The 25,467-nt window shown below is 44.0% G+C and overlaps 1 protein-coding gene across 1 annotated transcript in view; it reads right to left on the bottom strand.

Annotated features, from left to right (window-relative positions):
* Window positions 1–25,467, bottom strand: part of LOC135518219 (carboxyl-terminal PDZ ligand of neuronal nitric oxide synthase protein-like) — a 159,342-nt gene that overhangs the window by 10,363 nt on the left and 123,512 nt on the right. Inside the window, exons 8-9 of the mRNA XM_064943212.1 lie at window positions 6,266–6,430; window positions 1,735–1,941 (exon numbers count right to left, since the gene is read on the bottom strand). Of these exons, the coding sequence (XP_064799284.1) occupies window positions 1,735–1,941; window positions 6,266–6,430 (372 nt within the window). The remainder of the gene's footprint in view (window positions 1–1,734; window positions 1,942–6,265; window positions 6,431–25,467) is intronic.

Below are 25,467 nucleotides of genomic sequence, written 5' to 3'. Positions count from 1 at the left end.
GGTGGAGAGAAACAACATCAGAGAGAATCTGAAAAACACAACATTTCTCTCTATGTCAGATTGCTCCACAGACAGTTCTGTGAAAGAGGAGGAGTTAGTTTATGTCAGAATCTGTCACAAGGGCAAGATCGAGTCGAAGTTTGTTGGCATCAATTCGGTGGAAAAGGCAGACGCGGCACCCATAAGCCACGCCATCAGTGCCATCATGGAGGGTGCAAAGAGGGTGACGCAGCAGAGTGAGGAGTCTGATGAGGAGGTTTAAGTTGATTCAAATTATTAAGCATCTGATAGGTTTACAAAACGTTCAAATGTACTTGTTTGTTTGATCCTTAAGTACATGTTTATAGCAAATACTTCAGTACAATTTTGAGTTCAAGACTTCTTCAGTTGTATTCAGGCTGGGAAATTAAATCTAGCCACAGCCAAAAATAACCAGCATCTATTTGACCTGTATTTTATCAGGGTATTTCTACTCAAAGTAAAGGATTTGAAGACCTGCTTCCCCTGTTTCCCCTTTGTATCAGGAGAGCACCAGCTCTATGTCCACTGCACTTCTCATAACTATCTTAGCATTGTTGTTGCCCTGTTTGGACTTCTATCTACTCTTATTCAGTGTATCTAATATGTTTTGTTTATTTCATTGTGTGCCCTCTGTTTGGCATTTTTGGTGCTGTACAGATAATACCTTATTATCTCAATGAACTGTACTGAGATTAATGTATATGTGACACAAAAAGGCAATTTACTATTATTGGAAGGTAAAATATGCTGGCTGGTGTGAGACAAAAAGTTAATTTCGGACACCACACACACACACACACACACACACACACACACACACACACACACACACACACACACACACACACACACACCCCTCAAGCCAACTCTTTATTGCATTAACAGCATTTACAATTACACCCCCATACTGTACTCCTCCTTCGTGTGTGTGTGTGTTCGAATGCGTGTGTGTGTTTGTATGCGTGTGTGTGTGTTCGTATGCGTGTGTGTGTTTGTATGCGTGTGTGTGTTTGTATGCGTGTATGTATGTGTTTGTATGCGTGTGTTTGTATGCGTGTGTGTGTGTGTTCCAATGCGTGTGTGTGTATGTATGTGTTTGTATGCGTGTGTGTGTGTTCGTATGCGTGTGTGTGTATGTATGTGTTTGTATGCGTGTGTGTGTGTGTTTGTATGTGTGTCTGTGTTTGTATGTGTTTGTGTATGTATGTGTTTGTATGCGTGTGTGTGTATGTGTTTGTATGCGATTGTGTGTGAATATGTATTTGTATGCATGTGTGTATGTGTTTGTATGCGCGTGTGTGCGTATGTGTTTGTATTTGTGTGTGTATGTGTGTGTGTGTGTGTGTGTGTGGGTCTATGATTGCTTAGCTTGCTTAACAATGTGCATTTCCTAAATGTTGGTATGTAAGTGTGATCTGTCCTTGATGATGAACTGTTGTACATGGAGGGCCAGTGTCCTGGACACATACAGTGGGGCAAAAAAGTATTTAGTCAGCCACCAATTGTGCAAGTTCTCCAACTTAAAAAGATGAGAGAGGCCAGTAATTTTCATCATAGGTACACTTGCACAATTGGTGGCTGACTAAATACTTTTTTGCCCCTCTGTATAAAGTCCTGGATTAACAAGCATGCTCAATGGAGAATGACTGTTTTACCTGTACTGTATATTCAACTTAATTGTTCTGGCTCGTATAGTTAGTGCAGGTGACTTACTGTGACCCTGTCTCTCCCCGGTCCCAGTCCAGCTGTGTGTCTCTCCCCCGGTCCCGGTGCCTTGCTCTCCAGGTGTTTGAGCTGTGTGACCAGCAGGGACAGGTGCTGGAGCAGGTCTCTGTTCTGTAGTAGCAGCTGGTGGACACGGGCCTGAGCCTCTACACGAGCTGCGGTCTCCACTGACATCTGATCCTTCAGGAGCTGCACCTGAGTGGGGGAGATGAGCAGGAAAGAGGGGGATCAGGAATCAGAACTGTGCCTAGTGGGACTGATGATAATAGGGATGTAGATGGAGTGTGAGTCTGTGTGTGTATGTTTATAACAGTGTGTGTCTGTCAGTAAGTTTTTTTCTGTTTGAAATATTCTACTTCATGCTACAGCCCCCCCCTCCAGACATCATCCAAGAGACTGCAGTTGAAAATCTAATTAGATAGAATTTCCCGGACCTGAAATTGAAAAGAATGACGGGTTCCCACTATTATTTGTTAATATAATTCACGGTGAGCTCATTATAGTCTGACGATGCGCATCTGCAAACCTCTGGGAACAACTGGGAAAATAAATGAAAAATATAAATAACTCTGTTTGTGTTGTGCCTTCCAGGCTCATTTTCTACAACAATAGCAGACTGATTCACTCTGTCCCCGTTGTGCTGTGCCTTCCAGGCTTATTTTCTACAACAATAGCAGACTGATTCACTCTGTCCCCGTTGTGTTGTGCCTTCCAGGCTCATTTTCTACAACAATAGCAGACTGATTCACTCTGTCCCCGTTGTGTTGTGCCTTCCAGGCTCATTTTCTACAACAATAGCAGACTGATTCACTCTGTCCCCGTTGTGTTGTGCCTTCCAGGCTCATTTTCTACAACAATAGCAGACTGATTCACTCTGTCCCCGTTGTGTTGTGCCTTCCAGGCTCATTTTCTACAACAATAGCAGACTGATTCACTCTGTCCCCGTTGTGTTGTGCCTTCCAGGCTCATTTTCTACGACAATAGCAGACTGATTCACTCTGTCCCCGTTGTGTTGTGCCTTCCAGGCTCATTTTCTACGACAATAGCAGACTGATTCACTCTGTCCCCGTTGTGTTGTGTTGTGTGTGTGTGTGCATGTAAGTGCACATGAATACGTGTGTGTATCCTTACATTGCTGTGATGGCAGTGCTCCCTAGTGGTCATGCAGCAGAGAGACAGGCAGACAATAGTGCCAAATGAGGTACATGATGCCGTGATTAAGCCAAACAGTCAGTCCCCCACTGCACATCAGTACTACAGTACTGAATAAGACTTGGATATATTATTATATTATGTGTACTGTAGGGCTGGTTATATTATGTGTACTGTAGGGCTGGTTATATTATGTGCACTGTAGGGCTGGTTATATTATGTGTACTGTAGGGCTGGTTATATTATGTGTACTGTAGGGCTGGTTATATTATGTGTACTGTAAAGCTGGTTATATTATGTGCACTGTAGGGCTGGTTATATTATGTGTACTGTAGGGCTGGTTATATTATGTGCACTGTAGGGCTGGTTATATTATGTGTACTGTAGGGCTGGTTATATTATGTGTACTGTAGGGCTGGTTATATTATGTGCACTGTAGGGCTGGTTATATTATGTGCACTGTAGGGCTGGTTATATTATGTGTACTGTAGGGCTGGTTATATTATGTGCACTGTAGGGCTGGTTATATTATGTGTACTGTAGGGCTGGTTATATTATGTGTACTGTAAAGCTGGTTATATTATGTGCACTGTAGGGCTGGTTATATTATGTGTACTGTAGGGCTGGTTATATTATGTGTACTGTAGGGCTGGTTATATTATGTGCACTGTAGGGCTGGTTATATTATGTGTACTGTAGGGCTGGTTATATTATGTGCACTGTAGGGCTGGTTATATTATGTGTACTGTAGGGCTGGTTATATTATGTGTACTGTAGGGCTGGTTATATTATTATATTATGTGCACTGTAGAGCTGGTTATATTATTATATTATGTGTACTGTAGGGCTGGTTATATTATGTGTACTGTAGGGCTGGTTATATTATGTGTACTGTAGGGCTGGTTATATTATGTGTACTGTAGGGCTGGTTATATTATGTGTTCTGTAGGGCTGGTTATATTATGTGTACTGTAGGGCTAGTTATATTATGTGTACTGTAGGGCTGGTTATATTATGTGTACTGTAGGGCTGGTTATATTATGTGCACTGTAGGGCTGGTTATATTATTATATTATGTGCACTGTAGAGCTGGTTATATTATTATATTATGTGCACTGTAGGGCTGGTTATATTATTATATTATGTGCACTGTAGAGCTGGTTATATTATTATATTATGTGCACTGTAGGGCTGGTTATATTATTATATTATGTGCACTGTAGGGCTGGCTATATTATTATATTATGTGCACTGTAGGCCTGGCTATATTATTATATTATGTGCACTGTAGGGCTGGTTATATTATTATATTATGTGCACTGTAGGGCTGGTTATATTATTATATTATGTGCACTGTAGGGCTGGCTATATTTTGTGCACTGTAGGGCTGGTTATATTATGTGCACTGTAGGGCTGGTTATATTATTATATTATGTGCACTGTAGGGCTGGCTATATTTTGTGCACTGTAGGGCTGGTTATATTATGTGCACTGTAGGGCTGGTTATATTATTATATTATGTGCACTGTAGGGCTGGTTATATTTTGTGCACTGTAGGGCTGGTTATATTATGTGCACTGTAGGGCTGGTTATATTATGTGTACTGTAGGGCTGGCTATATTATGTGCACTGTAGGGCTGGTTATATTATGTGTACTGTAGGGCTGGTTATATTATGTGTACTGTAGGGCTGGTTATATTATGTGCACTGTAGGGCTGGTTATATTATGTGTACTGTAGGGCTGGCTATATTATGTGCACTGTAGGGCTGGTTATATTATGTGTACTGTAGGGCTGGTTATATTATGTGCACTGTAGGGCTGGCTATATTATGTGCACTGTAGGGCTGGTTATATTATGTGCACTGTAGGGCTGGTTATATTATGTGCACTGTAGGGCTGGTTATATTATGCGCACTGTAGGGCTGGTTATATTATGTGCACTGTAGGGCTGGTTATATTATGTACACTGTAGGGCTGGTTATATTATGTGCACTGTAGGGCTGGTTATATTATGTACACTGTAGGGCTGGTTATATTATGTGCATGAATTAATTAACCTTTGCACGTGTATGTACAATATATGCAATTTAGCAGATGCTTTTATACAATACGACTTAAAACAATGTGTGCATACATGCATATACTGACAACGCCAGCGGGAATCGAACTCACCACCCTGGCATTGCTACCACAATGTCCTGAGCCACTGGACTGGTGTACAGGATGACCTAGTGAATGTAACGCAGTAGAAACCAATAAAGAGCGTGTGGTGGTCAGCTGATGCCTGAGGAGGACAACTGTGTCTCACTGACCAGACAACTGGACCACAGATATACAACAGCTTGGTGTGTGTGTGTGTGTGTGTGTGTGTGTGTGTGTGTGTGTGTGTGTGTGTGTGTGTGTGTGTGTGTGTGTGTGTGTGTGTGGACGTGTTCAACTAGAGTAGTAATTAAAAATAAAAACAAATACAATTTAACCAACTAGCGACATTTTGTTTGTCCCCCACCAATGCTATTTCTAGAGGATTTAGGGTTAATGTTAGAATTAGTGTTAGGTTAAGGGTTAGGAGCTAGGATTAGTTTTAGGGTTAGGGTAATGAGCTAGGTTTTTGGGTTAAGGTTAGGTTTAGGGTTATGGAAAATAGGATTTTGAATGGGACTGAATTGTGTGTGTTCACAAGGTCAGTTATACAAGACTGTGTGTGTGTCATAAATGTGTATGTGAATGTGTGTTTGCATCTGTGGACGTGTTTAACTATTCTTGTGGGGCCATTTTGTTTGTCCCCACAAGGTCAAATGCTGTTTCTAGGGGGTTTAGTGTTAAGGTTAGAATAAGTGTTAGGGTTAGAATTATGGGTCAGGAGCTAGGGTTAGGTTAGGTTTAGGGTAAGGAGCTAGGGTTAGTTTTGTGTTAGGGTTAGGAGCTAGGGTTAGAATTATGTTAAGGGTTAGTTTTGTGTTAGGGTTAGGAGCTAGGGTTAGGTTTAGGGTTAGGAGCTAGGGTTAGTTTTGTGTTAGGGTTAGGAGCTATGGTTAGTTTTGTGTTAGGGTCAGGAGCTAGGGTTAGGTCAGGTTTAGGGTTAGGAGCTAGGGTTAGTTTTGTGTTAGGGTTAGGTTTAGGGTTAGGAGCTAGGGTTAGGTTAGGTTTAGGGTTAGGGTTAGGAGCTAGGGTTAGGTTTAGGAGCTAGGGTTAGGTTCAGGGTTAAGGCTAGGTTTTTGGGTTAAGGTTAGGGTTAGGGTAAGAGTATGGGTTAGGTTTAGGGTTAGGGAAAATAGGATTTTGAATGGGACGGAATTGTGTGTCCCCACAAGGTTAGCTGTATAAGACTGTGTGTGTCATAAATGTGTGTGTGTGTCTCTCTCTCACCTGTGCGACGGCCACCTGCGTGTGTTGCTGCTGCTGTTGGATCTGCTGTTGGAGGAGCTGGAGGTAGTGATGCGCCGCCAGCGGGGTCAGAAGCGGAGAGCAGGGGCTGCTGGGAGAAACCACGCCATTCGGAGACACCATGTAGCTGGAGCGGCTCTCGTAGTCCTGACGGCAAGACAGTCACGATGAGAAGGGTGGACACACCACCAACCCTGGGTTCAAATACTATTTGAGATCTATCAAGGCAAGTATTAACATTGTAAAATGAACAGGGCAGCAGGTAGCCTTGTGGTTAGAGCATTGGACTAGTAACTGGAAGGTTGCAAGATCAAATCCCCGAGCTGACAAGGTAAAAATATGTCGTTCTGCCCCTGAACAAGGCAGTTAAGCCACTGCTCCTAGGCCGTGAATGAAAATAAGAATTTGTTTCTAACTGGCTTGCCTATTTAAATAAAGGTAAAGGCATTATTCTAGGCATGAAGAGTTGAGTTACATAACAGAACTACTTAGGCTGAATCCCTGGGTAGCTTACAATAGAAGCATTTCATACAAACTTATTCTATGGGCAGGAAGCAAGATAAGAGGCAGATCAAAGGCATGTCATTCCATTTAGAACATTTGAGGGTGTAACTCTTTCAAATCAAAACAACCACCATTGAACAATCAAACGAAACAAGTTACAGTAACCTGATCATCCAGGTCCCATCTCCACAGGGTGTCACAGCATCTAAAGGCTTGTGTGGGAGATGAGATCTAATGCAGATATAACCGAATTCCTAAAGACAATAAAACCCCTTTTTATACTTGCAGATACAAGTTACCACAGAGATCATACATCCATATACAAGTTACCAGAGATCATACATCCATATACAAGTTACCAGAGATCATACATCCATATACAAGTTACCAGAGATCATACATCCATATACAAGTTATCAGAGATCATACATCCATATACAAGTTATCAGAGATCATACATCCATATACAAGTTACCACAGAGATCATCATCCATATACAAGTTACCAGAGATCATACATCCATATACAAGTTACCAGAGATCATACATCCATATACAAGTTACCAGAGATCATACATCCATATACAAGTTACCAGAGATCATACATCCATATACAAGTTACCACAGAGATCATACATCCATATACAAGTTACCAGAGATCATACATCCATATACAAGTTACCACAGAGATCATCATCCATATACAAGTTACCAGAGATCATACATCCATATACAAGTTACCACAGAGATCATACATCCATATACAAGTTACCACAGAGATCATCATCCATATACAAGTTACCACAGAGATCATACATGACAGAATTCCTAAAGACAATAAAACCCCTTTTTATGGACTAGTTTAAAGTTCACCCTGTACAGATACCAGTTACCACAGAGATCATCATCCATATACAAGTTACCACAGAGATCATACATCCATATACAAGTTACCACAGAGATCATAATCCATATACAAGTTACCACAAAGATCATAATCCATATACAAGTAACCAGAGAGGTCACGACAACACCTTTTCCCCCTCAAGAGACTGTAAAGACCGGTTGCATCACCGCCTGGTATGGCAACTGCTCGGCATCTGACCATAAGGCACTACAGAGGGTTGTGAGTACGGCCCAGTACATCACTGGGGCCAAGCTTCCTACCATCCAGGACCTCTACACTCGGTGGTATCAGAGGAAGGCCCAAAAATTGTCAGAGACTCCAGTCACCCAAGTCAAAGACAGTTTTCTCAAGAGGTACCGGAGCGTCAAGTCTAGGACCAAAAGGCTTCATAACAGCTTCTACATCCAGGCATAAGACTGCTGAACAATTAATCAAATGGCCACCTGGACTATTTACATTGACCCCCCCTTCCATATGTTTTTACACTGCTGCTATTTGCTGTTCATTATCTATGCATAGTCACTTTACCCCTACCTACAGTACATGTACAAAATAACTGGACCAACCCTAACCTCCACACAGAGATTCGGTACCAGTACCCCTGTATATAGCCTCGTTAATGTTATTTTATTGTGTTACTTTTTATTTGTATTTTACTATTTTTACTTTAGTTTATTTAGTAAATATTTTCTTAACTCTTTCTTGAACTGCATTGTTGGTTAAGGGCTTGTAAGTAAGCATTTCACGGTAAGTTCTACACCTGTTGTATTCAGAGCATGTGACAAATAACATTTGATTTGTGAGAAAGGTGGCCCTAGAAAAGATTCAACATCTGCTTGCAAATGTGCCTCTCCCACAGAAGGTTCTGAGGGAAATGAATAACAGAACTGTTCAAGTGGTGAGAGAGTGGCTCTGCTTCAACACACCACATGTGACATTGACTTCCTGAGCCAAAGAGAGGAGGGTTTAGGTGTCCTGAATGTTGTGTGGATTTACACTGCTACCAGACTGACTCACCTGTTGAACATGCTCAACAGTGACGATGTGACAGTTAAGGAGTTAGCCAGAGCTTCCCTCCTCCTGGACCTACGGAGTCGGAAGGTTCCACAGGCCAAGGACACTGAGGACAACTTCCTGGGCCTCAGGAGGAAGGCCAATGGAAAATTGGACACTCGTGCTGTGGGCTTTGGAGTCTGGTCAGACTGGCTGGACATCAACGACCTGTGGAACAGGACTGGAGTGGAGCTCAGGTGGACACGGACTGATATGTAAACTGAGCCAGTGACGGCCTCTGATGCAGTTGTGGCAGATCGCAGTGTTGTTGTGGAGACTTCTGTCACCCATGATGGAACATCTCATCCTAAATGCAGGAAACACTCCTATCAGACGGATGCAGCTCCTACAACACTGGACCAGCCTGAGGCTGCAGGGGAAACTCACTGCTCTGGACTGTGATGTCCACTCTGTCTCCCAGCTACTACAACACTGGACCAGCCTGAGGCTGCAGGGGAAATCACTGCTCTGGACTGTGATGACCACTCTGTCTCCCAGCTACTACAACACTGGACTGGCCTGAGGCTGCAGGGGAAATCACTGCTCTGGACTGTGCTGACCACTCTGTCTCCCAGCTACTACAACACTGGACTGGCCTGAGGCTGCAGGGGAAACTCACTGCTCTGGACTGTGATGTCCACTCTGTCTCCCAGCTCCTGCAACACTGGACCAGCCTGAGGCTGCAGGGGAAATCACTGCTCTGGACTGTGCTGACCACTCTGTCTCCCAGCTACTACAACACTGGACTGGCCTGAGGCTGCAGGGGAAACTCACTGCTCTGGACTGTGATGTCCACTCTGTCTCCCAGCTACTACAACACTGGACCAGCCTGAGGCTGCAGGGGAAACTCACTGCTCTGGACTGTGATGTCCACTCTGTCTCCCAGCTCCTGCAACACTGGACCAGCCTGAGGCTGCAGGGGAAACTCACTGCTCTGGACTGTGCTGACCACTCTGTCTCCCAGCTACTGCAACACTGGACCAGCCTGAGGCTGCAGGGGAAACTCACTGCTCTGGACTGTGCTGACCACTCTGTCTCCCAGCTCCTGCAACACTGGACCAGCCTGAGGCTGCAGGGGAAACTCACTGCTCTGGACTGTGCTGACCACTCTGTCTCCCAGCTCCTGCAACACTGGACCAGCCTGAGGCTGCAGGGGAAACTCACTGCTCTGGACTGTGCTGACCACTCTGTCTCCCAGCTCCTGCAACACTGGACCAGCCTGAGGCTGCAGGGGAAACTCACTGCACTGGACTGTGCTGACCACTCTGTCTCCCAGCTACTACAACACTGGACTGGCCTGAGGCTGCAGGGGAAACTCACTGCTCTGGACTGTGATGTCCACTCTGTCTCCCAGCTCCTGCAACACTGGACCAGCCTGAGGCTGCAGGGGAAACTCACTGCTCTGGACTGTGCTGACCACTCTGTCTCCCAGCTCCTGCAACACTGGACTGGCCTGAGGCTGCAGGGGAAACTCACTGCTCTGGACTGTGCTGACCACTCTGTCTCCCAGCTCCTGCAACACTGGACCAGCCTGAGGCTGCAGGGGAAACTCACTGCTCTGGACTGTGATGTCCACTCTGTCTCCCAGCTCCTGCAACACTGGACCAGCCTGAGGCTGCAGGGGAAACTCACTGCTCTGGACTGTGATGTCCACTCTGTCTCCCAGCTCCTGCAACACTGGACCAGCCTGAGGCTGCAGGGGAAACTCACTGCTCTGGACTGTGATGTCCACTCTGTCTCCCAGCTCCTGCAACACTGGACCAGCCTGAGGCTGCAGGGGAAACTCACTGCTCTGGACTGTGCTGACCACTCTGTCTCCCAGCTCCTGCAACACTGGACCAGCCTGAGGCTGCAGGGGAAACTCACTGCTCTGGACTGTGCTGACCACTCCCATTCCATGTACCAGAACGCTGCTGTTGGCGAGGACATTCTCACCTTTGCTGTTAAGACGAGGCTGCAAGTTCTATGAGCTATAAAACAAATAAAGAGTCTTACACACTATAGACTCCCAGGTATTTACTGGGTAAATCGCCAACGTTTCGGCATAACTTAAATGTAAATAACTGTACCTTCAACAAAATACAATGTAGCACTCTGGTACCATGCAAACCATGAGTCATGTTGTATTCCACACAGTGGCTGCTGTTCATACAAGGACTGACAAATCCTTGTATGACCGCCTTGTTGACCTGATAGCCAGCGAGTTGAGACAACTGGTCTCACCAACAGCACAGATGCATAAACATTATTGTGTAAGTGGAAGATGGTTCGATGTTGATGATGATGTGTTTTCCTGTGTACCAAATACACCAGATATATTTGTGGGGAGGTCAGGGGGAGGTGCTGATTGGACGGCTACATGGAGCAGCCTTTTTTAACACGCTGCTTCAGTACCAGCCCCTCGTGGTGCTGGGACAGCCTGGATGGAGGTACAAGCTGGTGGTGCTGATATTTGGCAGTCTTGACCACGTACAGAGGCTTGCAGTGTGTGGCCTCAAGATTGCGGGCTGACAAACCTACAGCAATGCAATTGGCTAGGTACTGCTCTGTTTCAGCTGTCGTGGGCAGCCTAGCTGTTTGGAGAAGGAGGTGCTTCCTGTACCCTGGAGTGCCATGCAGACAGGGACCTTTGAAATGTTTGGATCCTTTTGTTTGTAAATTTGTATGGTGGATTAAATGAAGTATTTAAATGTGTGTGTGTTAGTGAAGGGCTTAGGAGACTGTGACTGGGTCGAAATACAGTACTCTCCAACGTGTTCACATGTGGGTTGTTACAGGGCATCATGCACTTCTCACTGTCATGCGAAGCAAGAGGAAAGCACTCCTTATAACGACAGACACATACAGTACATTACAGTACACCTATTTTCGGATATTCAAACATTGCTGTAATACACTAGCAATAATAAACTAGCTGATACAACCTAAGTTATCAACTGAGATGGAACACTCACCAGTGTACCAGTCACAATTCACCACTAGAGGGAGGCCAGAGACAGTGTTAGAATGCAGTGAATACACAACAAGACTTTAGACACAGGAGAGAGTAGAGATAGAGATACAGAGAGAGACAAAGAGAGAGAGAGAGTAGAGAGAGAGAGAGGGGAGACAGAGGGATGCAACATCAACTCAGCAAAAAAAGAAACGTCCCCTTTTCAGGACCCTGTCTTACAAAGATAATTCGTAAAAATCAAAATAACTTCACAGATCTTCATTGTAAAGGGTTTAAACACTGTTTCCCATGCTTGTTCAATGAACCATAACCAATGAATGGGCTTCCCCTGTGGAACGGTCGTTAAAACTTCTTAGGGCTAGGCCCCTTTTTTCTCAATTTCCACCTGAATGACGTGCCCAAAGAAAATTGCCTGTTGCTCAGGCCCTGAATCCAGGATATGCATATAATTGGTACCATTGGAAAATAAACACTTTGAAGTTTGTAGAAATGTTAAAATAATGTAGGAGAAAATCCAAAGAAAAACCAACCCAATTTTTTTTTGAGAGAGACCATCCTCTTAGAAAGGCACGCAAAAGGTCATATTGAAAATTAGCTCCCTGGATGAAATTCCAATGGCTTCCACAGGCTGTCAGGCTTGTAACTTCAAAAACGAATAAGAAATATTTTTAATGTTTTATTACAGGGACAAAGTCTTGTGTTTACAAACTTCTTTCCGCAAGAAATATTATAGTTTGATTACATTTTAAGGCATCTGAGGAGTGGATAGAAACGTATTTTGACTTGTTGAAACAAAGTTTAGGGGTAGATTTTTGGATTGCTTTCTCTGCATGTTGAACGAGTGGATTACTCAAATCGATGGTGCTAACTAAACTGACTTTTTGGGATATAAAGAAGGAGTTTATCTAACAAAACGACAATACATGTTATTGCTGGGACCCTTTGGATGACAAATCAGAGGAAGATTTTCAAAAAGTAAGTGAATGTTTAATTGTTATTTGTTATGAATGTATGAAACCTGTAAAATATTTTGACGTGGGGCACCGTCCTCAAACAATCGCATGGCATGTTTTCGTTGTAATAGCTACTGTAAATCGGACAGTGCAGTTAGATTAACAAGAATTTAAGCTTTCCGCCGATACAAGACACCTAAATGTTTAATATCCATAATTTTTATTTGCTTGCGCGCACTCCGCTAGTGGGTTGCCTGTCCCTAAGTTAAAACACTAACAGCTTACAGACGGTAGGCAATTAAGGTCACAGTTGTGAGGCCTTTCTACTGACTCTGAAAAACACCAAAGGAAAGATGCCCAGGGTCCCTGCTCATCTGTGTGAATGTGCCTTAGGCATGTTGAAAGGAGGCACGAGGACTGCAGATGTGGCCAGGGCAATAAATTGCAAACAGCTGATCATTCTCGCAGTGGCAGACCACGTGTAACAACACCTGCACAGGATCGGTACATCCGAACATCACACCTGCTGGACAGGTACAGGATGGCAACAACAACTGCCCAAGTTACACCAGGAACGCACAACTCCTCCATCAGTGCTCAGACTGTCCGCAATAGGCTGAGAGAGGCTGGACTGAGGGCCTGTTGTAAGGCAGGTCCTCACCAGACATCACCGGCAACAACATCACCTATGGAAACAAACCCACCGTCGCTGGACCAGACAGGACCCGCAAAAAGTACTCTTCTCTGACAAATAGCGGTTTTGTCTCAACAGGGGTGATGGTCGGATTCGCGTTTATCGTCGAAGGAATGAGCGTTACACCAAGGCCTGTACTCTGGAGCGGGATCGATTTGGAGGTGGAGGGTCCATCATGGTCTGGGACAGTGTGTCACAGCATCATCGGACTTAGCTTGTTGTCATTGCAGGCAATCTCCACGCTGTGCATTACAGGGAAGACATCCTCCTCCCTCATGTGGTATCCTTCCTGCAGGCTCATCCTGACATGACCCTCCAGCATGACAATGCCACCAACCATACTGCTCGTTCTGTGAGTGATTTCCTGCAAGACAGGAATGTCAGTGTTCTTTCATGGCCAGCGAATAGTCAGGATTTTAATCCCATAATCCCAAACACCTGTTTGATCGGAGGGTGAGGGCTAGGGTCATCCCCCCCAGAAATGTCTGGGAACTTGTAGGTTCCTTGGTGGAAGAGTGGCGTAACATCTGTTACGTGAATTATGTTATCAATGTTCATAAACTGAACTTCAATTAACCTGCTCAGTCTACAACCCAGAATTTGTAAGATTATGGTTGAATGAAACAGACAGTCCCAGCTACAATAGCCAAAATGTTTATTCACGAGGACGTCCTAGTCCGTTGTGCAAAACCATCCATTTTATACTGGCTCCTTACGCACATACCTTCACACACAAACAGTAGGTATCCTACGCACATACTGTATCACTACCCAGACGACAAAGATTAGGGAGACCGTGAGAAGCACTCCCTGCCCTCTCCCAAATCCCTCATAGCCAGGTCGGCACCGAATTTTGCTGAGTCTGTGTTTAAGATACTATAAAAATATATTGTACAGATATATTGTTTTACCCTAATTCTGACTAAAACTACACACATCATTAATAATAATTTTATGATTCTAATCAATTTCATACAATTATAAGGATTCAGAGAGGTATTATTTAATCATTATCTTTCAACATTTAAATTATTTGATCAACATCTCACAGCAAGAACTGGCAAATCTGGTGCAGTCCATGAGGAGGAGGATGCACTGCAGTACTTAATGCAGCTGGTGGCCACATCCGATACTGACTGTTACTTTTGATTTTGACCCCCCCTTTGTTCAGGGACACATTATTCAATGTCTGTTAGTCACATGTCTGTGGAACCTGTTCAGTTTAAGTCTCAGTTGTTGAATCTTGTTATGTTCATACAAATATTTACACGTTAAGTTTTCTGAAAATAAACACAGTTGCCAGTAAGAGGACGTTTCTTTATTTATATACATCAATTGGTGAGGGCACTAGAACAGTCTGCAGCACTCGGCCTCACCCTACTGGACTCAGAAATCCTATGTCTACTGTTTGCAGATGATCTGGTGCTTCTGTCCTCAACCAAGGAGGGCCTACAGCAGCACCTAGATCTTCTACACAGATTCTGTCAGACTTGGGCCCTGACAATGAATCTCAGGAACAAAAAAATAATGGTTTTCCAAAAAAGGTCCAGTAGCCAAGACAACAAATACAAATTATATCCTGACACTGTTCCTCTAGAGCAGTGGTTCCCAAACGTTTTATAGTCCCGTACCCCTTCAAACATTCAACCTCCAGCTGCGTACCCCCTCTAGCCCCAGGGTCTGCACACTCTCAAATGTTGTTTTTTGCCATCATTTATTTATTAAACATAAGAATGAGTGTGAGTTTTTGTCACAATCCGGCTCGTGGGAAGTGACAAAGAGCTCTTATAGGACCAGGACACAAATAATAATATAATAATAATCAATTAGTTTGCTCTTTATTTAACCATCTTACATAAAAAAAAGTGTTAATCTAAAATTGTGAATAACTCACCAGATGAATGAGAAGGGTGTGCTTGAAAGGATGCTCATAACTCTGCAATGTTGGGTTGTATTGGAGAGAGTGTCAGTCTTAAATCATTTCCCACACACAGTCTGTGCCTGTATTGAGTGTTCATGCCAGTGAGCGCTGAGAATCCACTCTTACATAGGTACGTGGTTGCAAAGGGCATCAGTGTCTTAACAGCGTGATTTGTCAAAGCAGAAAACTCTGAGTGCAGCCCCATCCAGAATGTAGCAGTGGCTTCTGATTAAATACAATTTTCACAGAACTGTTTATTGCAATTTAGATGGGGCTCTCTATTAACTTACAAGTTAATGAGAAGGGTGTTCTTGAAAGGATGCTCCTAACTCTGCAATGCTGGGTTGTATTGGAGAGAGTCTCAGTCTTAAATCATTTTCCTGATATTCGGATACTCTGAGCGCAGCCCAATCCAGAAATCTGGCAGTGGCTTCTGATTAAATTCAATTTTCACAGAACCGCTTGTTGCAATTTTGATGAGTCTCTGTTGTTCAGATATCGATAAGTGGCCTGGAGACAGGGCATGAAAGGGATAACGAATTGATTTGTTTGTGTCATCCATTTGAGGAAAGTACCTGCGTAATTGCGGACCCAACTCACTCAGGTACTTCGCTATATCACATTTGACGTTGTCCGTAAGCTTGAGTTCATTTGCACACAAAAAAAATCATACAATGATGAAAAGACCTGTGTGTTGTCCTTGCTAACGCAGACAGAGAAGAGCTCCAACTTCTTAATCATAGCCTCAATTTTGTTCTGCACATTGAATATAGTTGCGGAGAGTCCCTGTAATCCTAGATTCAGATCATTCAGGCAAGAAAAAACATCACCCACATAGGCCAGTCGTGTGAGAAACTCGTCATCATGCAAGTTGTCAGACAAATGAAAATGATAGTCAGTAAAGAAAACCTTAAGCTCGTCTCTCAATTTAAAAAAACATGTCAATACTTTGCCCCTTGATAACCAGCACACTTCTGTATGTTGTAAAAGCGTTACATGGTCGCTGCCCATATCATTGCAACTCAGTGAATGCTGCAGTGGACCCAAGTGGCATTAGGAGCAACTGCTTGCACGCACGTTACCACTCCACGTTGTCTCCCTGTCATGGCCAACACATCTTGACCACTAAAGTCCATTTGATGTCACAATGCTGTCCAGTACTTTAAAAAATATCCTCTCCTGTTGTTCTGGTTTCCAGAAGAGGATGTCTTCCTTAATTGAACCCCATAAACATAACGTACATATACCAGGAGCTGTGCCAGGCCCGCCACGTCTGTTGACTCATCCAGCTGTAAAGCATAGAGTTCACTGGCTTGTATGCGAAGCAGTAATTGTTTCAAAACATCTCCTGCCATGTCACTGATGTGTCGTGAAACAGTGTTGTTTAATGAAGACATTGTCTGTATAGTTTTTTCTGCCTTTTCCCCCAGCAATGTCGCAGCCATATCCTCGACAGCAGGAAGAATTAAGTCCTCCGCAATAGCATAGGGCTTGCCTGTCCTAGCCACTCGGTAGCTCACCATATAAGGTGCTTCTAGCCCCTTCTTATTGATGGTATCTGTTGCTTTTATACATGTCTTACTATTTGAAAGTCGTCTTAATTCTCGCTCAAAAAACTCCTGTGGTTTATTTTTCAAATGGTCATGTTTTGTTTCTAAATGTCTGCGTAGGGTGAAGGTTTCATCCAGTTGTAATAGTACTTTTGCACATATAACACACTGTGGCTGAGGAAAGGCACTACTCCCAATATAAGTGAACCCCAAATCAATGCAGTTCTCATCATATTTGCGCCTCTTCGATGGTCCAACGTCCCTGTCTGTTGTTCGGTGCTTTCCCGGGTAAGGGGGCAGTAGCATCAGATTCACAACTGTCAATGTCCATGCTAGCTGGGCTAATAACAAATGTAGAATTACTGATGCTAGCATTGGATGTGCTTGTGGAAGCAGAACAACTTGGGTCGTCGACAGGTGCAGGTGTAGTACTGCTGGTAGTTGCAGTACTACCAGTAGAGCTGGTATGTGTCTCTATGGAAGCGGCCTTACATTTTTTAACCATTTATCTATTTTCGTGCAAACGGAATGAGCAGCTGCTACGTTTGGCTACATACGGACCGTTAGTGGAATGCCAGTGAGAGAGTAACGGATAATGTGATTGAATGTTAATTATTTGACTAGGGTACCTGCATTTGACATTGTGTTGTTATTTTGCTGAACACTAGATGGTATCATTTTATTTTTGGCAGTGAAACGAGGCTACTCAGGCGAGAAAAAAAACTCACCCAAATGTATAGCCCTGTTGAAAAATATAAATGGTATTTTAAAACATTTAAAAAGTGAATCACATTTTTATTTGGCAGACCCCCGACGGCATTGTGCGTCCCCTACCCAGTTTGGGAATACCTGCCCGAGAGCACAAAGAATTACACCTACCTCGGCCTAAACGTCAACCACAGGTAACTTCCACAAGGCTGTGAACGATCTAAGAAACAAGGCAAGATGGGCCTTCTATGCCATCAAAAGGAACATTAAACTCAACATCCCAATTAAGATCTGGCAAAAAATACTTGAATCAGTTATTGAACCTATTTCCCTCTATGGTTGTGAGGTCATCAAAAGGAACATAACACTCAACATCCCAATTTGGATCTGGCTAAAAATACTTCAATCAGTTATCAAACCCATTGCCCTCTATGGTTTAGGTCTGGGGTCCACTCGCCAACCAAGACTGTACAAAATGGGACAAATACCCAATGCAGGATTCTGCAAAAAAAATATACTTTGTGTACAACGCAAAACTCCAAACAATATATGCAGAGCAGAATTATGACTATACCCACTAGTTATAAAAATCCAGAAAAGAGCTGTTCAATTCTACAACCACCTAAAAGGAAGCGATGCCTAAACCCAAAGCCCTCACCTACAGAGATAGGCAACTAGAGAAGAGTCCCCTCAGCCAGCTGGTTCTGGGGCTCTGTTCAAAAACACAAACAGACCCCACAGAGCCCCAGGAGAGCAATACAATTAGACCCAAACAAATGATGAGAAAGCAAAAAGATAACTATTTGACACACTGGAGCAAATTGGAATGCTATATGGCCCTAAACAGACAGTAGACAGTGGGAGAATACCTGACCACTGTGAAAATCCTTGACTATGTACAGACTGTGAGCATAGCCTTGCTATTGAGAGAGGCCGCCATAGGCAGACCTGGTTCTCAAGAGAAGACCGGCTATGTGCACACTGCCCACAAAATGAGGTGGAAACTGAGCTACTCTTCCTAACCTCCTGCCAAACGTATGACCACATTAGAGACACATATTTCCCACAGATCACACAAACCCACAAAGAATGTTAAACAAATCAAACATGGATAAAATCCCAAATCTGTATGGAGAAAACCGCAGTGTGCAGTCACAGCAGCAAGGTTTGTGGCCCGAAAAGAGTGGAGCACAAACAACATTGTAAACATTGAAAAAAAACATGTATCTGTTTATTTATTTTCCCTTTCATACTTCAACTACTTGCACATTGTTACAAAACTGTACATAGCCAATAATATAACATTTGAAATGTCTATATTCTTGTAAACTTTTGTGAGGGTAATGTTTACTAATGTTTCCATTGTTTATTTCCCTTTTGTTTATTGTCTATTCCATTTGCTTTGGCAATGTAAACATATGTTTCCCATGCCAGTAAAGCCCTTTGAATTGAATTGAGAGAGATAAGATGGACGACCAGAGAGGGGACCAAAAGGACACTTCATCCGTTTTTGACCCCTCCTTCTCTAAATAACAGACTAGTTGCTGTGTCAGGCTGGGCATCACGTTGGCATGGGGAGTTAAGATGGCACTGACAGGGGCATAGGGTTTGGCATGAATCGAGTCCCTCTCCCTCTCTCAGTGCCACGCTAGCTAGTTGCTGTGTCAGGAGCACTGAGGTTGGCATGGAGCTGTCACACTCTCCCCTGTTCTCTTCTCTCAACTCCCTCACTCTCTTTCTCTGTCGACGTCCTGTACATCATTCCCCCTCTCTCCACACTCGGTTCCTCTCCCCATCTCCCTACCCCTAATCTCTTTCTTCACATCAGTATCTCCCAGTCTTCCTCTCAGTCACTCGCGCTCTCTCACTTTCTATCTCTCTATCCCCTCCCACTTCTCGTTCCATTTCTCCCCTCTCTCTTTCTTCTTCCTCTCTCTATTAATCTCCTCATCCCCCTCTCTTTCTTCTTCCTTTCTCTATTGCTCTTCCTCATCCCTCTCTCTTTCTTCTTCCTCTCTCTATTGCTCTTCATCTACCCACATCTCCTCATCCCTGTCTCTTTCTTCTTCCTCTCTCTATTGCTCTTCCTCATCCCTCTCTCTTTCTTCTTCCTCTCTCTATTGCTCTTCCTCATCCCTCTCTCTTTCTTCTTCCTCTCTCTATTGCTCTTCCTCATCCCTCTCTCTTTCTTCTTCCTCTCTCTATTGCTCTTCCTCATTCCTCTCTCTTTCTTCTTCCACTCTCTATTGCTCTTCATCTACCCACATCTCCCCATCCCCCTCTCTTTCCATTTCCTTTCTATTTCTGTCTTTCCTTCTTCTTTCTCCTTCCACCCCTCTCTCTCACTCCCTCTACCCCCTCTCTTTCTCATCCCTCTCTTCATGCTTATCTCCATGGAACAGATGCTTATGAACCCCTCAAAAGGATTATGGTGGCTTCCCTCCAAAATCAAAGAAAACATTCTGGGTTCTGGGATTAGGTGGTCTCCCTCCATAGCTGCGGAGAAGGAGAACATTCCGGTTCTCTCTCCCTATCAGTTCCTGCTGCGTTCTGCTCAGATTTTCAGGAGAATGACAGACAGACAGTTAGGGTGCTACGCATGGCTACACAAGTGACATGTGTCAAGGAAAAAGACAACAACAACAAAACACATTTGTTGTGTCTCTGAGGTAAGAAGCCTAGCGGGGGAAAAAACACCTAGACTGACTCAAAGTTAAATGCCCATAACTTCCAATTTCTCCTAGAGGCATCGGTGATGCAGACCATTTTCAGGAGCTATTGTCAACGGCTGACCCTGGGGCACTAGGAAAAGGCAGTGCTTCGTCTATAATACAATGAGAAGAAGCCCTAAAGATCAGTAATAACTCTATATCAAAGACTTATTACATAGGGCACCATATCATATTATTACATAGGGCACCATATCATATTATTACATAGGGCGCCATATCATATTATTACATAGGGCGCCATATCATATTATTACATAGGGCGCCATATCATATTATTACATAGGGCGCCATATCATATTATTACATATTATATTATTACATGGGCGCCATATCATATTATTACATAGGGCGCCATATCATATTATTACATAGGGCGCCATATCATATTATTACATAGGGCGCCATATCATATTATTACATAGGGCGCCATATCATATTATTACATGGGGCGCCATATCATATTATTACATGGGGCGCCATATCATATTATTACATAGGGCGCCATATCATATTATTACATAGGGCGCCATATCATATTATTACATGGGGCGCCATATCATATTATTACATGGGGCGCCATATCATATTATTACATAGGGCACCATATCATATTATTACATAGGGCGCCATATCATATTATTACATGGGGCGCCATATCATATTATTACATGGGGCGCCATATCATATTATTACATAGGGAGCCATATCATATTATTACATAGGGCACCATATCATATTATTACATAGGGCACCATATTATATTATTACATAGGACGCCATATCATATTATTACATAGGGCGCCATATCATATTATTACATAGGGCACCATATCATATTATTACATAGGGCACCATATCATATTATTACATAGGACACCATATCATATTATTACATAGGGCACCATATCATATTATTACATAGGGCACCATATCATATTATTACATAGGGCACCATATCATATTATTACATAGGACACCATATCATATTATTACATAGGGCACCATATCATATTATTACATAGGGCACCATATCATATTTTCTAGAGAGTTATTATTCATTTTTCTTTTCTTATTTTTTTAAAGGAGTGGGGCAGTACTTTTGTTTATTGGACAGGACAGAGGTAGAGAGAAAAGATAGAGGAGGGAGTGTGCTAAAATAGCAGTGGCTGGATTCGGACCCATGCTGGAGCGGTATGTGATCCGGAGGCAGCAACTACAGACTACTAGACCAACCTAGGCCACCTTATTATATTTCTACAGTGAACAGCATTAAAAGCTCCCCACCAGAGGGAGCCGATATAATTCCTGCCCAAGAGCAGAAATACTTGTTTATGCTCCACCTCCAAAGAGGGGTGGGGAAGAATGTTGTGATGATTTCCATGTGAAGTAGAGAAACATCAACAAATGGGGAACTGACAGCTGTCACTGTAGCTAGCTAGCATGCTAACCTTAGCTAGCTATCTTGCTAATCTTATCTAGCTAGCAAATGTTATCTGTTGAGGCTGTTATTCTTTTTTTTTTACTACACCTAATTCAAAATATTAGCCAGCTGGCCAGGCTGGTTCTGGATTCGTGGCACAGTGGTCTAAGGCACTGCATCGCAGAGCTTGAGGCATCACTACAGACCCGCGTTTGATCCCAGGCTGTATCACAGCCGGCTGTGACCGGGAGACCTATGAGGCTGTGCACAATTGGCCCTGCGTCGTACGGGTTAGGGGAGGGTTTGGCCCGCTGGGATTTCTTTGTCCCATCACACTCTAGCGACTCCTTGTTGCGGGAAGGGCGCCTACAAGCTGACTTTGTTCGCCAACTGGATGGATGGTGTTTCCTCTGACACATTGGTGCGGCTGGCATCCGGGTTAAGTGAGCAGTGTGTCAAGAAGCAGTGCATCGTGGCAGGGTCATGTTTCGGAGGACACATGGCTCTCGACCTTCGCCTCTCCTGAGATTGTAGGAGAGTTGCAGCCATGGAACAAGACTGTAACTACCAATTGGATATCACGAAAATGGGCAGAAAAGGGAGTAAAAGTACAATATATATATATATATATATTTTTTTTTTTTTAAACATACAGTTGAAGTCGGAAGTTTACATACACTTAGGTTGGAGTCATTATAACTAGTTTTTCAACCACTCTCCAATTTTCTTCTTAATTTCAGTGGGTCAGAAGTTACATACACTAAGTTGACTGTGACTTTAAACAGCATGGACAATTCCAGAAAATGATGTCATGGCTTTAGAAGCTTCTGATAGGCTAATTGACATAATTTGAGTCAATTGGAGGTGTACCTGTGGATGTCTTTTAAGGCCTACCTTCAAACTCAGTGCCTCTTTGCTTGACCACATGGGAAAATCAAAAGAAATCAGCCAAGACCTCTGAAAAAAATGTCTGGTTCATCCTTCGGAGCAATTTCCAAACTGTACCACGTTCATCTGTACAAACAATAGTACGCAAGTATAAACACCATTGGACCACGCAGCCGTCATGCCGCTCAGGAAGGAGACGCGTTCTGTCTCTTAGCGATTAAAGTACTTTGGTGCGAAAAGTGCAAATCAATCCCAGAACAACAGCAAAGGACATTGTGAAGATGCTGGAGGAAACAGGTACAAAAGTATCTATATCCACAGTAAAATGAGTTCTATATCGACATAACTTGAATGGCTGCTCAGCAAGGAAGAAGCCACTGCTCCAAAACCGCCATAAAAAAAGCCAGACTACGGTTTGCAACTGCACATGGGGACAAATATCGTACTTTTTGGAGAAATGTCCTCTGGTCTGATGAAAGAAGAATAGAACTGTTTGGCCATAATGACCATTGTTATGTTTGGAAGGAAAAGGGGGAGGCTTGCAAGCCGAAGAACACCATCCCAACCATGAAGAACGGGGGTGGCAGCATCATGTTGTGGGGGTGCTTTGCTGCAGGAGGGACTGGTGCACTTCACAAAATAGATGGCATCATGGGACAGGAAAATTACGTGGATATATTGAAGCAACATCTCAAGACATCAGTCAGGAAGTTAAACCTTTGTCGCAAATGGGTCTTCCAAATGGGCAATGACCGGGGAAGAAGACGAAACAAACACCATACAAAACACAGGGTGGAAACCCAAACAAACACCATACAAAACACAGGGTGGAAACCCAAACAAAAGAGCGAGGAGTACGTCAAATAAATAACACAAGCGCACAATGATTAACACACGGGACGAAACCCATAAATCACCTGCGCAATCCACAATGGCACAAAAGCCAAAACACACATAGAACAGGTTCTCACACGAACCAACGGACCTTGTAACAATAATCGACAGCACCATGGTAAACCAAGGGCGCACTATACAATTACTAATCACTGGGAATAGGGGCCAGGTGTGTGTAATGAAAGTTCTGGAGGGATCCGTGACAGTACCCCCCGACGCGCTGCTAGCAGCGCAACGACACCGGCCTAGAGGACGATCACAGGAATGCCGTGCGGGTTGATCAGAACCCGATGCAGCTACCGAAGTTGAGTCATCGTTGGACGGGCCAGTTGCTGTTGCCAAAGTTGCGACATCATCGGACGGACCAGTAGCAGTGGCGTTGGACAGACCGGTTGTGGCGGCGTCGGACAGGTCAGTGGATGCTGCCGAAGTTGCATCGTCGGACGGCCCAGTTGCAGCTGCTGAAGTTGCATCGTTGGACGGCCCAGTTGCAGCTGCCGAAGTTGCAGCGCCGGACGGACCAGTCGCAGTGTCGTCAGATGGGCCATTCCCGCTGTCTCCCTTAATGGTTGATTATTCTGTCACGTTGGTATGAAGGATTGGGAGACAGGTGCAGGAATGCGTAATTGTTTTTTAAAATGACACCCAAATTACAGCGTGCCGTGTAAAGGCATGGGGACGAAGACCAAACAAATACTAAACAAAACACAGGGTTGAAACCCAAACAAAAGAGTGAGGAGTACCTCAAATAAATAAACACAAGCGCACAATGATTAACACACGGGACGAGACCCCTAATCATCTGCACAATCCACAATGGCATGAAATCCACAACACACAGCACAAGTACTCACATGAACCAACGGACCTTGAAACAATAATCGACAGCACGATGGTAAACCAAAGGGCACATATATACAAATACAATCAGTCGGAAAAGGGGCCAGGTGTGCGTAATGAAAGTTCCGGAGGGGTCCGTCACAGTACCCACCCTCCACCCCCCCAACGCACTGCACCGCAACGACACCGGCCTCGAGGGCGATCACAGGAATGCAGTGTGGGTCGATCAGGACCCGATGCAGCTGCCAAAGTTGCGTCATCGTCGGACAGGCAAGTTGCAGCGCAGGACGGACCGTTTGTGGCGGTGTCGGACGGGTCAGTTGCAGCTGCTAAAGTTGCGTCGTCAGACGGACCCGTTGTGGCGACGTCAGACGGCCCAGTTGCAGCTGCTAAAGTTGCGTCGTCAGACGGACCCGTTGTGGCGACGTCGGACGGCCCAGTTGCAGCGCTGTCAGACGGGCCATTCCCGCTGTCGCCCTTAATGGTCGATTATTCTGTCATGTCTGCATGAAGGATCGGGAGACAGGCGCAGGAATGCATAATAGGGTTTTTTATTACACCCAAATTACAGCGAGCCATGTAAAGGCACGGGGATGACGACCAAACAAACACCATACAAAACACAGGGTAGAAACCCAAACAAACACCATACAAAACACAGGGTTGAAACCCAAACAAACACCATACAAAACACAAGGTTGAAACCCAAACAAACACCATACAAAACACAGGGTAGAAACCCAAACAAACACTGAACAAAACACAGGGCTGAAACCCAAACAAACACTGAACAAAACACAGGGCTGAAACCCAAACAAACACTGAACAAAACACAGGGCTGAAACCCAAACAAACACTGAACAAAACACAGGGCTGAAACCCAAACAAACACTGAACAAAACACAGGGTAGAAACCCAAACAAACACTGAACAAAACACAGGGCTGAAACCCAAACAAACACTGAACAAAACACAGGGTAGAAACCCAAACAAAAGAGCGAGGAGTACCTCAAATAAATAACACAAGCGCACAATGATTAACACACGGGACGAGACCCCTAATCATCTGCACAATCCACAATGGCATGAAATCCAAAACACACAGCACAAGTACTCACATGAACCAACGGACCTTGAAACAATAATCGACAGCACAATGGTAAACCAA

Source organism: Oncorhynchus masou, chromosome 28 (genome assembly GCF_036934945.1).
Source record: "Oncorhynchus masou masou isolate Uvic2021 chromosome 28, UVic_Omas_1.1, whole genome shotgun sequence".
In the NCBI taxonomy this organism is placed as follows: Eukaryota; Metazoa; Chordata; class Actinopteri; order Salmoniformes; family Salmonidae; genus Oncorhynchus; species Oncorhynchus masou.
Note: the sequence above shows the minus strand (reverse complement) of the source record. Positions and strands in the feature narration are given on the sequence as shown.